This window comes from Sphaeramia orbicularis, chromosome 10 (assembly GCF_902148855.1).
Source record: "Sphaeramia orbicularis chromosome 10, fSphaOr1.1, whole genome shotgun sequence".
NCBI lineage: Eukaryota > Metazoa > Chordata > Actinopteri > Kurtiformes > Apogonidae > Sphaeramia > Sphaeramia orbicularis.
Genome location: NC_043966.1, coordinates 5837541 through 5853966, shown reverse-complemented (window position 1 = coordinate 5853966; position 16426 = coordinate 5837541). Strand labels below are relative to the sequence as shown.

At 40.1% G+C, this 16426-nt stretch overlaps 1 protein-coding gene across 3 annotated transcripts in view; it reads right to left on the bottom strand.

Moving 5' to 3' along the window:
* The window catches only part of LOC115427347 (transcription factor COE3), a 242335-nt gene that overhangs the window by 39513 nt on the left and 186396 nt on the right, over window positions 1-16426 (bottom strand). For all 3 annotated transcript variants that reach the window (XM_030145872.1, XM_030145874.1, XM_030145873.1), the window contains exon 11: window positions 3197-3285. In XM_030145872.1, coding sequence (XP_030001732.1) covers window positions 3197-3285 — 89 coding nt within the window. The remainder of the gene's footprint in view (window positions 1-3196; window positions 3286-16426) is intronic.

Genomic DNA, 16426 nt, shown 5'->3' with positions numbered 1-16426 from the left:
CATTTCACAAATTTATCCCACAGACCAGAGTGGACCCTTTGGGGGGCAGGATTTGGCCCCCGGACTATATGTTTGACACCTGTGTTTTAGTGTCTTTGCTTACATCTTGTTTATTTTCTTTGTATTCTGCTGTTGTGGCCTTCTGCTTTGTCTGTCGAAGCACTTTGTAAACTCTGTTTTTAAAGGTGCAATATATATATAAATATTATTATTATTATTATTCTCCTCCTCATCCTCGTAGTCATGTTCAGACTGGACCCTTCGCCGTGCTGGTTGTGGTCCGCGGCCTGTGTGTTTGACGCCTGTACTTCAGTCCATCTACTGTTTACCTCTGAGGTGTTGCCGCCACAGTTTCCATGACTTTTCTGTTTTTTTTCCTCCTTGTTTCCATGTTGTCGCTGCTTCTGTTCAGGTTAACAGTCACCGCACAAACAACAACACCCATAATCCTCCACCTGACGCTGACAACGAATCAATTTGTTCTGTGTCGCCGAACAGAACCCGGCTGTCCGCACCGCTCCGTCCGTCCCGCCGCCGAGCCGACGCGTGGCGGGCGGAGACAAAAGAGAAGTGACAAGCGGAGTTAACCTGTCACTGCTCGGTCACATGACGCGCGGCGCTGACGTCCCGCCGGCTGCGACCCAACATGTTGTGAAAAACGGGCGCCTTATTGAGTTTTCTTTTGAATAAATAAATATTTAAAAGGCCGACAGGAAGCGGAGAGAGGAGGGTGGCGGTGGCGTTTGATGTCCCACTCTGGGTGCAAATCAGGCCATCAAAGAGGCCAGACAATGTACGCTCACTATTAGTATCAATTTACAAATAAACTGCTTTTTTGGTGACTGGATCTCCGATGTCAGATTTTGATAAATGGTTTCAATTTGGCAGCTGCTTTCGAGTGTCAGAGCCCATCTGACGCTCGCCGGCCGCCGCCGCCGCTCGCTGCCTCAAAGAATCTGCCTCAGTTAGCCTCGCAGCCTGCAGCCGCCAAAATAATCTCTTCATACTAACCACATCACCTGACGGCAGCCGAGTGCGCGTCCGAGTGTGAGTGTGCATACAAATGTCTTCCTGAAGGTAAATATTCAAACAAGCGCTTTTTTTTTTCCCTACATCTGATGTTTTTCTACTCGAACATTAAGGTGCGTTCCTGTGTTTTTACATCATTAATCTCACCGAGGCCGACGTTGAACCTGGTTCAGATCAACTGCAGACGTTACATCAGTTTGTTTACCCCGGGTTGTGTTTATGTTGATGCAGGTTTTACCTTGTGTTCGACTCTGAATCTGAATTGTGCGGCCGTGAAAGAGCCACTGCTAATCTGTGGAGGGGATCTGAATGGAAATGCTCCTCATTCAAATACGGTTTGAGTTTGTGCTTTTAAACCTTTATCAACGATTTTTGGTCATCTCCGCACACATTACAAGACAGTGACAGCAACAGTTCAATTTTGCCAAAACTCTCATTTTTTTAAATTAAAAGTTTGAGCGCTGGCAAGAGGTGGTTTTTCGGGTGTAGCGCAATTGGTATATCACACAAAGCTGCAATGGAAAGACCTTTTTCAGCAAATAGAGTCACATGAATAAAAAACAAAAAAACGGATGTTGACGGACGTTACAACAAGTGAAGAAGCAGAGTTTTAAAAGAAACATGGCGCTGTATGTGTGGACACACCAGGAAACTGAATCATTTTTGAATTTAGTACAGGATAAAGGGGTAATATATAATAATAATAATGAATATATCTGTAAATCAACACCATATTTACGTTCGTCACCATGTTTATGGAATGACTTCTCAGGTCATCTCGCGATAAATGAACAAATCTTCAGACCTACATCAGTCGGAGAACCACAGACGCTTATAATCTGCGTTCTCAGGATCTTTTCTTGTTGTCTGTTCCTAAAGTTAGAACTGAACAGGGACAAAAGGCCTTCAGGTATGCGGCCCCATTCACCTGGACTGAACTACAGAAAGACCTGAAACTGAAGGATCTGGTTTTGTTGGACACTTTTAAGAGGATGTTGTATGACTTAGAGAGGGAGATATCTGGCTGCAGATGTTTTACCTAACGCACTTTTGTCTACATTTCATGAGCACTTTTTGCAGAGTTGACTTTGGACGGTTTGACTTGTCTATGTGCTTTTTGCGTATTTGTTTTATGTATGGAAGTCTGTCTGTAACTATTTAATGTACTGCTGCCCGTCTTGGCCAGGACACTTGAAAAAGAGATTCTTAATCTCAGTGAGGTTTTCCTGGTTAAATAAAGGTAAAATAAAATAAAATGAAAAAATCATCACATTTGTGATTTAATGGAAAAACCGACATTACGCACTTCTGTTTTTTCGACATTTAGTAAATATCGATCAAGTTTTGTGCAGATGTCCAATGGAAAAGTGACTAATGATCAAAATTGACTAGAGTGACTCAAAGCTGAAAATACTTTTGCCATGTTGTTGTCATGGTGATGCTGCAAATTCTTTTATTTTTTATTTTTTTCTCTTATATCAGTGATCCACCATGAAACGGGAAAAGAAGGAAGTTGCTGTAACTTCGAGGCGCTTCATCCAAACGTCATGCCTGATTACAGAACACACCTGAGTACACCTACCTACGTGTCAATATGGGTGCTGTTGCCATGGTAACAAGGTGACTTTCAAGAATTTACAATCAAAAAGGAAAGTTTGAATAACTTTGACACTTCCCCTCATCCCGGATTCTTGCTGCTTACAGTGTCCATTTACCTAATTTAACGTATATTTTTACTAGTTTAGTCATTGCTTTCTCCTTTTTCCTTTTCACTGTTTTTATTTTTATGTTTCTGTGTCTCGTCTCATCCGACTGTTCACTGGGTCATCCATTAATCCGTCGTCGCTGCCTCCCCCCCGCCTGTCGAGGGGGAACACAGCGCCGCGGCAGGATTTTCTCCCATTAACAGCTGTTTCCTGTTTGAAGCAGCAGCCTGGGACAATCTGGCGTCCGGCCGGTGCCAAGCTCACCTGGAGCAGAACCGACTGATCCAATCAGGACGCTCGGGTTCAGTCCTCAACTGGGTTCAATAATCCACAGAGCACAGGTGGTCTGCGGCGGCCTCAGAGGGACACCGGGCCTCTGGAACCCGCCCGTTTAGCCACTCGCTGACAGGTGAGTTCACCACCCGACCTCTGACCCCACCTGAGCGGGAGCAGTCACTGACCTTAGGTAACCTCTCGGGGTCCCCGGGGTGGCGAGGGATGACCTTCTGTAACCGCTGGAAGCCATAGTCGATGGTTGGCTCGTTCAAGGCTGTGGGTGGAAACAGAGATGGAGATGAAATCGGAGAAAAACGACCAGTTGGATGTTCACGTGTCTGATGGTTTCATTTTTAGGGAAATACTGGATTAAATTTAGGTAAAAATCCAAATATGTCGGACGTTTCCCCCAAAAGTTTCAAAGGGAAGTTGGTGCGTTTCCATCCTTTAACATTAACTGTAGGTTCATGGAGATAAAGCAGGAGGTGTGTGTTAGAAATACTGTCATATTTTATTACACATTGGAGTGAAAAGGCCTGGACTGACCTATAAATATCAAACACAAAGTGAAAACACACCAAAAAACAGCTGGAAACAAACCTATTACCATCACACCATAACAACTTCCTTTATACATTATGTATTTGGCTGTTTAGATCTGCACATGATTAGTCCAGCTCTGAAATCTGCAGCTTTACATCCGATAATTGCATCATTTTCAAGTTATTTCAGAGTGAAATGAACGTAGACGCGAGACTGACTGTTTATTTAGAGCTTATTTCATTTAATGTCTTGATGTTTAATATCCTGTCCACAATTACATGGATATTTTTCTAAAAAGTCAGTCTGCACAACCTTTGTTTTGCAGAATATCTGTGTTCACACTACAACACACCTTTAGATAAAGAATTGTTTTTTATGGACTTTTAGACCTTCACATACGTCTGATCTCCAAATACGTCCAACCTGACTGTGATCGACTGCAGGTAACGCGTTAACTTAAACACGTACGACCTATTTATCCTGTAGATCGACCGTGGTTGGTGTTGTTTCGGACAGAAATATACATGTGTATGTTCATCATAAAAATCAGCAATAGATGTGTGAATTAGAATATTCAAATAGATATAGAATATATTTGAATATTATACATATAAATTAAATCTTGACTTATGAAATATGTGTTTCAGAGACATAAAACACTGTTTACTCATGGATGAGATGCATTAATATAGAGAAAAATGTGGTGCAAAATATCCATATTAAAAAAATAAGAGCATTTTTGTCTAAATCAGAAGTATCAGTCCTAACTCTTCACACTGCAGCCTTATTAATGTCACCATATTATCATTTTAATCCAAATATTGCACTGATAGAAGCATTTTACAGGCATGTTGTTGTCAAAACTCCAAAACAGATAAGTCACATTGCTATATTTATATGTTTACTCATTATTAAGCTTTATTTTTCATTGTTATTACTTTACTATTTAAAATTATAGTCTGATATTACCCCTATATATACACATTATACTAAACGTAGGCATAGGATGGAGGGGATATTTAGTAAAACATGCATTTGTACCATAAACAGAGGCAGAATTCACACATATTGATGCGTAACTGCAGGACATTAATAGTTTAGATCAGATGTAGTCGAATAGTTAGGTCAGAGTTTCTAATAATATCCCCCTTTAATCCTCAAAAGAAATGTTCTCTAAATAGATGACTTGTGTAATTAGTTGTTTTGATTCATTAACCATGTGAAAACAGTACAAATAAGTTCCACAGTGGTGTTTAATCAGTCGTCAGGTGCATATTTTTATATGTTAATTATTGATTGATCAGTTTTGTGCTGCAGTAGAACTATGAAGCTGCAGAAAACCGACACACACTGCGCAGGTAAACCCTCACACCTCTTCCTCTTCATCCTCCCGCCGTAGTGTGAGGTCTAATGTTTAACCGTGACCCGGGTCAGATCATGTGACCTGTGCTGGTTCACATTAACACAGACTGAGCGCTGTCAGCTGATCTCTCCCTCTTATCTCCTCCTGTCCTCCTCGCTCTGCCTTTTCACCGCTAATTCAATTCCGACGGCCCTTTTCTGTCGTTTTCCTTCCACTCTTTCGCCTCCATAAACAATCCTCCTCCTGCGCCTCCTCCTCCTCCTCCAGCGGAGAAACCCCCGGAAATGAGTTCAGGGAGATACTTCTCCATAATCAAGCCCATTAATCATAAAAGGCTGTCAAATTTGACTTTGGGGACAATTTGTCAGCCGATCTTGCCCACTCCGCTTTTGTCACCGTTGGCTCTTGTATTCTGTAAGGATGATTGACACACCAAATGCCGCTGAGTAGAATAGCTAGTTTGCGCTAATATGCATAACCGCGGCTTTCATGAATAAGAATAAGGCAGCACAGAGGGGTCTCCTTCAAAGGGCCCGGGCCGCCGTTTGTCGTGAGCGCTGCAAATAGATGTTATTACCATTATAACAATATTTGTTTTCTTTCCCGGGAATGGGCGACCGCGAGCTGCTAAATCAAATTTGTCGCAGCCCGTTTCAAGCGGCGGCGGAGGAGAAAAGGGCTTTCAGGCTGCGACTGGGGTGGGGATGATATCTGAAGGGTGACAGAGCCCTGAGAGACGGACGGGGCAGCTGAATGTATTAGCTCCGCCCGCCCCGAATCAAAGCGGGACTCTCCGCCGCCGTCCCAAAGAGACTTTTTGGGCAGCAGAGGCGGATGAATGGAGATAATGCACCGGGACGACGCAGGCGGCAATCAGCGGCGAATACCGACGCCGCGAACATACATCCAACTTATAAAACAAGTGAAAGGCACTATGGGAACTGAGGCAATTGAATAAAAAACCATTTACACTGAGGAGGAGGGAGGGAATAAGACCTGTGATCTTCAAACTGCTCATCAGATCACCTTCGATTCCTCTGGATCCGTTTACCCCCTGTATGGTGCTCCGGTCTGTGGGAACCCTCTGCATTTTTTATTATAAGAAAAATTATATGAGTAATTATTTTTCAAACTCACACTCATTGGCCTTGGCTCATTTTCTATGATGAACTTATATCAGAGCACATTTTCAATGACCATACATTTTATACTCCCCCCCCCCCCCCCCCACACACACACACACACACACACACATTTCTATTACATACAGGATGACCCAGGGCAAAAAAAAAAAGTGTGGAAATTATAGGTCCTGTGCACCTTCACTCTGTCCACCCCCTTTCTGGACCTACTGTGTGTGTGGGTGGGTGGTGGTTGTCGGGGGGGGGGGGGGGGGGGGGGTATGTGACCCATGAACACTGGCTGAATAACAAAAATATAAATATAACATAAAAAACAAAAAACCCAAAAATATGAACACCTAACAAGAGGTTTATATTTCAACAGTTTTGCTTCTAAAGTTTCATGACATTTAACTAGAACTACAGGTGAACACTTATTTATTTGGTCCATGGGATCAAATAAATTAATTACTGCCCCCCCCCCAAAAAAAAAGGTCCAATCTGGCACATAAGATGAATTTGTGGGGAAAAAAAAACAAAAAACAAACACTGACACTATTAAACATCATGATTGGTTCAGGGGCCTGATGTGATCTAAAGTAAAATAATCGCATTATAATTTATAAGTAACTGCAACTCCAACTTTTCTCCTTGGTTTAAATGTGAAAATAGTAAGATTACATTAAGAAATATTTACATTTCTCACAATAAAATGTGAATAACCTGAACAAATACGAACCTGAAATTTCTAAAGAAAAATCAGTGCAATTTTTACAATATTCTGTCTGTTACTAAATGTTTTGTGCATTTGTTTGAAATTTCGCTTACTTTTCATAATGTAATTGTATTTGTTTTTCACTGTAAAACAGCTATTATTTATTAGTTATTATATTATTTTACTGGTCTGGACCACTTCAGATCATGTTGGGCTGTATGTGGATCTGTATTTAGTCAATCAAATTAATCAGTAACAACTCTGATAATCAATTTACTGATTTGAGAAAGTCTATATTCTCTTATTTAACCTCATAAAATGTGAATATGTTGTCACTATTCCTGCTCTGTTACACTAAACTGAATACCTGTGTTTTGCTGTCGATTAAATGAGACATCTGAGGGCACTGATTAACATTTTTCATCATTTTCAGACATTTTATCGACCAAAAAACAAACAGATCAACTGAAAAAAAGGACTAATAGTTGAGAATGTAGATAATCTTTTGCTGCATCTGCACAATTTACTGAATCCCAACTACAGACTATATAATTATGTAATCACAAAATCATAATGTAAAAGTCCAGTTTGTGTCTGTTGGTGTTTTGGATTCAGTACAAGCTACATTTTCTACTGTTTTTGAAGTATTTTTATACTATATTAAGTGTGTGTGTTTGCATTTAGCCTTAAAACTAAACCAATGGACTCAAATCTCAATCATAAATCATAACATTCTACACAGTTATTGCTTTATTCATAAATTGTGCAGGTCTACACTTCAAAGGATTCAAAGGATTCAAAGGAGTTTTGTCATTCCATCACAAAGAAGAGAACAAAACTGGTTTCTGAGGGCCCGTATTTTCCATATCAATAAAATAAATAACTAATAAATAAATGAATACATTAAAATTGACTAAAACTAAGGTTAATTTAAAATAAGTAAAATATACATCTAAAATTAAACTTTAAAATACCTACATAAAAACCTACCTACGCTTAAGCAAAATGCAACAAAAAAGGTAAATAGTTTCAGAGAATGTGTTGAATTTCACCATATTTAACCAAAACATGAAAGAAAGAATGAAAATGTGAACTACAATACAACTCTCATGGCTTTTTTCCCATAACACGTGATCACACAGAACCTCACACGTTTCTATAAACTGTAACTATTTGCGATTTGTAGAAATAGTTTGAGGCCATGTCTCCGTGACAACAGAAGCTGAGGCTCATGGGTACTGTAGTAAAGATATTCAGACTGAAGATGATGTGGTTGGTTTAACGACTGATGGAAACATAATGATTAACCTGTGACTGATTAGCTGGAGCTCTGATCACATGTGTCACTGTGAACCAATCAGATCAGTTCACTGATGCTGCTGAGTGTTGGGAGTATCAACTGTGATGGAAGAGATTAATGACATGTTTGGTGAGTTTAGTTTTGATTTAAGGTGAACAGATATAAAAGTCGTGTTTGGTTCATGGTATGACTGGAAAGTTGCTGTAAATGAAAACATCTCAAACTAGTCTTAAAAAATGATCGTTTAATTGACGTTATCTGTCATCAGTTGGCCTAATTTTCTAGTCTATGGAAAACGTGTACATAAAGGTTGTCTGACTGTTATAGAACCAACAGTTGTCATTAAATAGTTGTTTCAGTCATTTCTCCCATTGGATCCATCAGACTCCGGTCTCCATTCAAAGTGCTAATAGTGCTAATGTTAGCATTTAGCTTTAACTTCATCTGAATATTTATGATAAGTAAAGAAACAATTCTCTATAATCTGCCATTGTGGTACATTTTATGAGCCTCCCCATAGAGTACTACTTCTTATTTCAGCCTAGTTTTAGTCACTTTGTTTTCAATGTTCTTTTTATTGGAATAAAAAAAAAGTGAGTCACACAAGAAAAAATAACACTTTTGGATTTTCCACATAACATATATACAATATCCACCCCATCCCTCCCCCCATACTAAAAAGTCCCACGTAACGCATCCCAATCTGAGATTAAATAAACAAATAAAATCAGTAACATTAGTAGGTATGACACTCATCAGGCATAAATAATGAAACAAAAAGAAAACCAGAATGCTGTTGGTCTGTGAGCCAAATTTAAGAGCAAATGAGGTTGTGTTGGGCTGCGTGTTGTCCCTCAGGATGTAGCTTAAAACTCATGAGTTCATGAATTATCAGGGAGAGTCTTAGTGTGTTACTAAAGGACATTACTGGGTTCCAGTTTTAGTCACTTTTACACTTATTTTTAAGAATGGAATCATTTTGAGGAAAGCCCTGAAGAGGGTCAAAACACAGTAATGTCCCGTCAGAGAGCGAACTTTAATTGACTGCCATTCCATCATTTATTTCAATATAAAGTAGCTCCTCATTTTGGATAATCCCTTATGGTTCAACTAAAGCAAAAATTAATTTAAAAGTAAAAATGTGGGTTATTTAGCAACAGGAATCTGTCAAATTGTCTCTAAAATGTCCCGTCAGAGAGATTTCGAATACTGTGTTTTGACCCATTAACAAAAGCTAGAAAAGAACGTATGATAGTCCAAAAACATTGTTTTTCAAGGTTCCATATTATGCAAAGACATTTCATTCTTGAGGAAAAATACATATAATGTACAAAATAAACCAAATATAAACTATAATGAACAATCAGGTAAAAAAAAAAAAAAAAAAACTTAATGGGATTATTTCAGTTCTTCTTACCTATAACAACTCTGATCTAATGCAATCTGACTAAAATGAATCATTTTACATTCTTAGAGCTTTGTATTTTATACTGACATTTAAGATTTCCCTCATTCGTCCATCATCGAATTCGAACCGTCAACCCTCCGCATAGCCCCGCCCCCTCGCGCTCCCTGAGGATGGATGGCAGGAGGATCGCAGATGGAGGAAGAAACAAAGACAGAGGCTTTTAATGAACCTCTGGACAGGCGGCTCGCAGTCCCGCCCCCCATCCCCCCAGCACAAATTAAGCCCATTACTTCCTCTTATTAAAATCTCGCCGCACTTTGACCCCAGCGCCCCATTGGCTGCCTGCTGGCCCCCCGTGCTCCTCCCAGCCAATCGATACCGGCTGCCTCCCTGCAAAGAGCCTGAGTAATTGGAGAGCGGCGGCTGGCAGTGCGAACCCTGACCCCCCCACCCCCACCCCTCCAACCTCCTCCTCACCGCCACCCCCCCCTCACACATTACACCGCCCATATGAAGACAGATTGCCTGATTTAGTGTAAACATATGCTGCAATTCCAGGCATCAGTGCCACTTTCTCCATCGTAATTTGTATTGATTTTTCTCTCCCTCTCTTTTTTCTCTTGGACGAGGCCGACGTTTTCTTTCTGTCTTTGTGCTGTCTGATGTTTTTTTGTTTTTTCTTCTTTCCACCTCCTTTTTATAAATCAAAAAAAGGAGGAGAGGAAGATAATTCAGAGGTGAGAAAAGAGGCGAGAGCAGAGCAAGAGGAGGGGGGGGGGATTCTTTATATATTTAATCAAGTATTTATGGCTCTCTTTCTGTTTTTTTTTTTCCTCTCCTCTCGCTGTGAAAGTGATCAAACGGTTGGTCGGCATCCTGCTGATCGGAGCGCTCTGTTATTAGGCGACTAAGTGACTGAGAAGAGATGGAGGGAGAAAAGGGAGGCGGGTTAAACTAATTTGTCGACGGCAGATTTGCAGCATCAGAGGAGACGCAGAGAGAGTGAAAACAGGAACAGCAGGTCAGGATCCAGCGTTCAGGGGAGAATATTTATACACTTAGAAGAAGAGGCATTCATTTCCTCAGCAGACCCGAGTTATGGGATGAGACTGGAACATCTGCAGGGCGATTAACCATCAGGGCCGTTTATTCAGAAAAGGTCCTGCTTGATTAATAATATCTGAACAAAGAGTGTAAAAGGAGACGAGAAAAGGGCGAAGTTTAAGTTTAAAGCAGAAGGTAATATAAAATAACAGGAGGAGAAGACCGTAAAAACAGGGGACAATGGTAGTAAAAGGTGGAATAAAACCGGCGTATAAAAGAAATTGCGAATGTGAGAGCAGGAAATGGAGATGAAGCGACACTGTGATAGTGGAACGGCGCAGGGCCACATGTCTGATGCTAATGCAAAGACCCAAAAACACTCTTCTCTCTACAGACGGACTTTTAGAGCCTCCTCCAAGACCTAAAAACCTTTGAAACCTCCTTAAGGATCACTCAAATACACCTGGAACCCCCTGGAGGTCCTGCTCAAGACTTCTGCAAATAGGCCTGTCACAATTACTCCACGATAAAGTTCTGCAGAAATGAGTCTTAAAACCTGCAAAAGAGGTTGGTGTCTGGACGTCTGAACTCAACTACATCGACTACACAAGTTAAAGACGTGTTCACTTTTTGTTGCATCTTAGAAAGTATGTAAAATAAACACGTTATTACCTGTTTTGCTTAGAGGAGACATTAGACTGCAGAGATCGAAGGAAACTGACGCCACCATATTAGCATCATGGGTTTTTAATACCTGTTTTACATCCATAACACTGGTCAACAACAAATTTATTGTTTCAGTTTTTTGAGCTGATTTAGGATCATTTTGGTGTGCTGAACCCAAAAATCACATTAATTTTGCTCAATCAGGTCAACTTTCTGAACTATGCTACATATTGGCTTTTTAACATTTTTGCTTACATTTATGGGCATTTTCACATCATATGATACAAAATTCTTTCATATTTCTTGCAATAAACGAGTTCTGAAGATTTTACTTTTGCCAATTTATGATTGTTTTTTTTAATATTACAGGTGAATGAAATGGCTTCGACTAGAAGATCTTGCAAAAATAAGCCTGACGTATTCTGCTACATCTGCGGTGAATACACCATTGGACCTAACAGGAATCAAGTCACAAGTTTCATAAAGTGTGCTTACCAATCTTATTTTGGTATTAATTATTATATTTTGTGCGAAGATCAAATTTTTCAAAATCAAATTAGTAAAAAAACCTGACCTGATTGAGAAAAACAGATATCATTTTTGGATTTAGCGGTGCAAAATGGTCCTAATTCAGTTGAAAAAACCTAGACAACTTGCAAAAAACATTTTTTTGTTACCCAGTGTAGTAATAATAATAATAATAATAATAATAATAATAAGTTGCATTTATAAAGCATTTTTCATTCAAAAGAATCTCAAAGGTCTACAGCTGTACAACAAAGCTTTTCAGGTTTGTTGTTCAATGTGCAGTGGCAATTACGAAATTATTGTTTTGGAATATTCAACTATTCAGACGAGGTCACACTGGAGGAAAAGGTTTCGTAGCACAGAAAAACACCTTAAATTTAATACATTAAAATTAGAAGCTTCCTCCTGGTCATGTTGAAGTTACGTTAACAGTCTAATGGGAGTATTTTCAGACTGATCTCATGAAATGGCGTTGTATGTCATGTCAGTTCTTATGGCGTTTGGCGTGCTACAGCTACGCATTTTCAAACTTTTGCATTTATTTGACTGCGTGTCAAGATCTCTGGCTCAGATAACCCCTAACCCTCAGTGTGTGATATTTGACTCATTGATTCAGGTTGAACAAGGGGCTAATAATGGCGTGAACTTACATGCGAAAAGCTTATAATGCGTACAAATAACACGGCAATTAAAAATGGCGTGCATATTTACACAAGTCATGATATTACGTTGGTATTTTCATTTTGAAACTGCATTTCTGCTTCTAAAGTCATAGAAGTGTTTTTTTTTTTTTTCCATAAGTGAAGATTACCTTATCGAACAGGTAGAATCTTTCGTTTATTCAATTTCTTAAGAAAATGAGAATAACTTGATAAACTGAGGTATAGTTTTCTTATTTTCACATGTTCATTACACCTCACAGACCCCAGCGAATCTACAAATACACAAAACATTTAGTAAAAGGCATTTGGAACTGAAAAATGTAGCATCTGACTCAGTGTTTTTCAACCTTGGGGTTGGGACCCCACGTGGGGTCACCTGGAATTCAAATGGGGATGCCGGAAATGTCTAGTAATTGATAAAAATAAAAACTTACTAATAAAAAAATCTAAAATCTAAAACCTCTATTTGGATCATTCAAGGTATTTAAACACCTCTAGAACCCACAAACTCCATAAATATGTCCTGAAGTGATAATGCTTGAGTTCCATCTCCTGAATGAATGACTGGTTGTTTCCACATCTTCTCCGTGTTTGGTTAGAAAAGTAAACGCATCACTGCTGGAGACCCAACAGCAGCAGAAAGAAACAAAGAGGAAGTTGTTCCCGCACACATGGTTTGTTTCAGATTAATCTTGTGTTATCTGTGGGTGAATTGTTCAGTCGGACAAATCATCTGGGAGAGCGAACTGAATGGAGTCGTTTCATTTCTCGTCGTTCATCTCTGGTTTTCAAGAGGAAACTGTTTGAGTTCAGGGTCATAAATGGAGTTTGGCTTTTGTCAGCGATAACACTCCTGGTTCTGGTAAAAACGGACCGATCCCACGTCTCTGAGTGTGGTTCAGGTCGAGTACTGACTGATTTGGTGAATGAACGCTCTGAATGAACTGATTGTAAAGATGGAGCACAATGAAAAGAACAGCTTCATCCGTGGCCGATTAGATCCTGATGAGAAGCAGCTTTTACTCAGGACCTGTTTTTAGAAAGTTCTGTGTGAAGGAACCAGTTGGAGGTAAAAGTAAACGGACACATCTGTGACCGTCTGTGCTCTGAGATGCTTTTAAGGAGCATTGTTGTATACTTTTAGTACCTTTTAAATTATTGATGGTGTTTTAGAAGTATGTTGTTAGTTTAGTGATGTATGTTTTTTTGGTTTCAGAACTGACTTTTATTGTGTTTTATGTATATTTTTAGTGTGGATGTATGTAACTTTTGCTGCTGCTGTCTTGACCAGGACAGTGCTGCAAAAGAGTTTTTTTTTTTTCCTGGTTAAATAAAGGTAAAAAAAAAAAAAAAGCGAGTGACCAGAGATAAAGTCATAGTGTAGGTTCTCATTTTGCCTCTGTCATTGTTCTTGGTTGTTTTTCTGGTTCAATTGGACTATTCATTCATTCATTCATTCATCTTCTGAATGTCTTAGTCCTTGAGAGCGTTGTGGGGGCGGAGCCTATCCCAGCTACCTATGGGCGAAGGCGGAGTTCACCCTGGACACATCACCAGTTCATGACAGGGCTGACATATAGAGACGAACAACCAATCACTCTCATATTCACACCTATGTACAATTTAGATTAACCATTTAACCTATTAGTGCACAGGTGTCAAACATATGGCTCTTGGGCCAAAACAGGCCCACCACAGGGTCTAAACTGGCCCTGAATGGGATGAATTTGTATAATGCGAAAATTTCACCGAAGATATTGACAATCATTTTAGTTCAGGAGCCAAATTCAGCTCAACAGAAGTAAGAGCAATTTTATAATATTCTGTCTGTTACTAAATATTTTATATATTTGTAGATCCACTGTGATCTGTAAGTTGTAATGCACATGCAAATGAGGAGCTGAGGCAGAATATTGTTACAATTGCACTTATTTTTCTTAATAAATTTCATGTTATTCACATTTTTTAAAGGATAGTTTGTAGATGTAAACATTTTCTTGATGTAATTTAACTTTTTTCACTGTAAAACAGTGAAAAGTTTGGAGTTGATATTTTTTAAAATATATTATTACGTTATCATTTTTACAGGTCAGGCCCACTTCAGATCATATTGTGCTAAATATGTCCCTGAACTAAAATGGGTTTGACACCCCTGTATTAGTGCATGCCTTTGGATGGTGGGAGGAAGCAGAGTACCCTGAGAGAACCCATGCCAGTATGAGGAGAACATGCAAACTCCACACACAAAGGTCCGTCCCATCAGCTGGTGTTGGAATCGAACCCAGTGAGGCGACAGTGCCAACCACTGCACCACCGTGTCACTTAACTGGACCAGTTTTGCTCTTTTGAGGCTGTAGGGGGAGTGGTCTGTGGAGACGGTTTTATTTTTGTGCTAGAGAAATATGAGACTATTCTGTGTAAATACCAGGTGGCCAGAGAGCAAGTCATGGATGGGTCGTGATGACATGTGCTTTAAGAAAACACCCAGGACATGTCTACCATTTCTTCTCTATCTATGTTTTCTGTCTCGTGCCAGAAGAGTAGAAACACAGTCACTAGGTCCGGCATCGAAATGTGGTTCAACAAAACTCATAATAAACTCAGTAGAATATCAAAGGGTGCTTCATATACTTTAAGAAGTTACCCTTGGCAAAGCAAATTTGTTCAGCACCGGGAGGAACCAGACTACCGTTCTGCTGTTAGGACGCTGGACAAGACAAGTAGAAAAAAAAAAAAAAAAAAAGTAGTGTGAGATACTCCCTGGTAAAATGTCCAAATAAAAGAGGATACACAAGCAAAGGTGTCAGAAAAATGGGCAGTGATGACTGGGAGTACAGTTGGTGTCGGCTGCTGCCTTATCGGCACAGACAGCTGCCTGTCAGCCGGCTGAGCCCATAAAAAGAAAAAGGAAAAAAAAAAGAAACAGTCACTGAACCCGTGCATCACTGTGTTTTGGATACTTAAGCCAATGGGGAACTGGATCAACGTCATTATGTTTGGACATTTGGACCAACAGTTGTATTATCCATATTCTGTCACAAGACCTTAGACTTCCTGCTGTTAGTCGGTCAACTGCTGCATCTTGTTGTATGTACTCGACTCTTTGCTGCAAGTAGGAAGCAAGGATAGGAATAGGAGGGCTAGTGCTATTTATTGTTAAGTATTTTTTTCATTGTTGCTGTGATTATTATTGTTATTTGTTATTTGTTTCTCGATATTGGGCGGAGAGAGCGCCGGGGCACACTGTGTTTCATTGCCATGGTACTTGTACCCTGAACGCACAGGACAAATAAACTTGAAACTTGAAGTGAAGTCTTCTGATTCCAGAACCCAGTGACTGTCTTGATTCTTAGATGGTATGTCAGAATTTTCCTATCATCTTGTTATATTTGATTCTACAGGTTTAGAAGTCCATGTTCTCCCGCCAATTAGAACTGAAGAAGGGTCTTGGATGAGAGACAAAACATTTCCAAAGAGCAAAACTAGTCCAGTTGAACCTTGAAAAACTACCAAGAAGTGAATCCTCTTCCTCCTCTGCCTCCTCTTGGTCATAATTCATGTGTTGCTGCTGCAGATGACGGCTGATTCAGGATCAGAGGATCAGCAGGACGGTGGATTACTGAACATCTCCACAGGCTCATTACCCCGCTCAGGCTGGGCTCCCATAATTCCACGGGCCTCCATGCTTCAGAGGAGACCGTATACATCCTCTGAGCCTCTGTTTATTTCAGTCTCACTGTGTTTCATTTGCTGCTTCTGAGTGTGAATCTGTTTTTCTACGCCGCTGCTTCTGTACATATTTACCATCCGGAGATGAAATCCTCCGCTCACCTTTACCTTTTTGTTTGGAGCTGATGGCCTTGTCGAAGGCGCAGTCATGTCCCCGATGAGCCGCCTCGTCTGACGCAGATTGACTTTATGTGCAGCTCTGCGTGGCGTACTCTTATCATTCCAAATAGACTCCATATTCCAGATGAAACCCCCGCCTCCCCCGACGCCGCGCTCATTTCAACACGCTCCTCCATCCCGCAGCAACGTGCGCCGCAATTTCCCATCTCCCCCGGC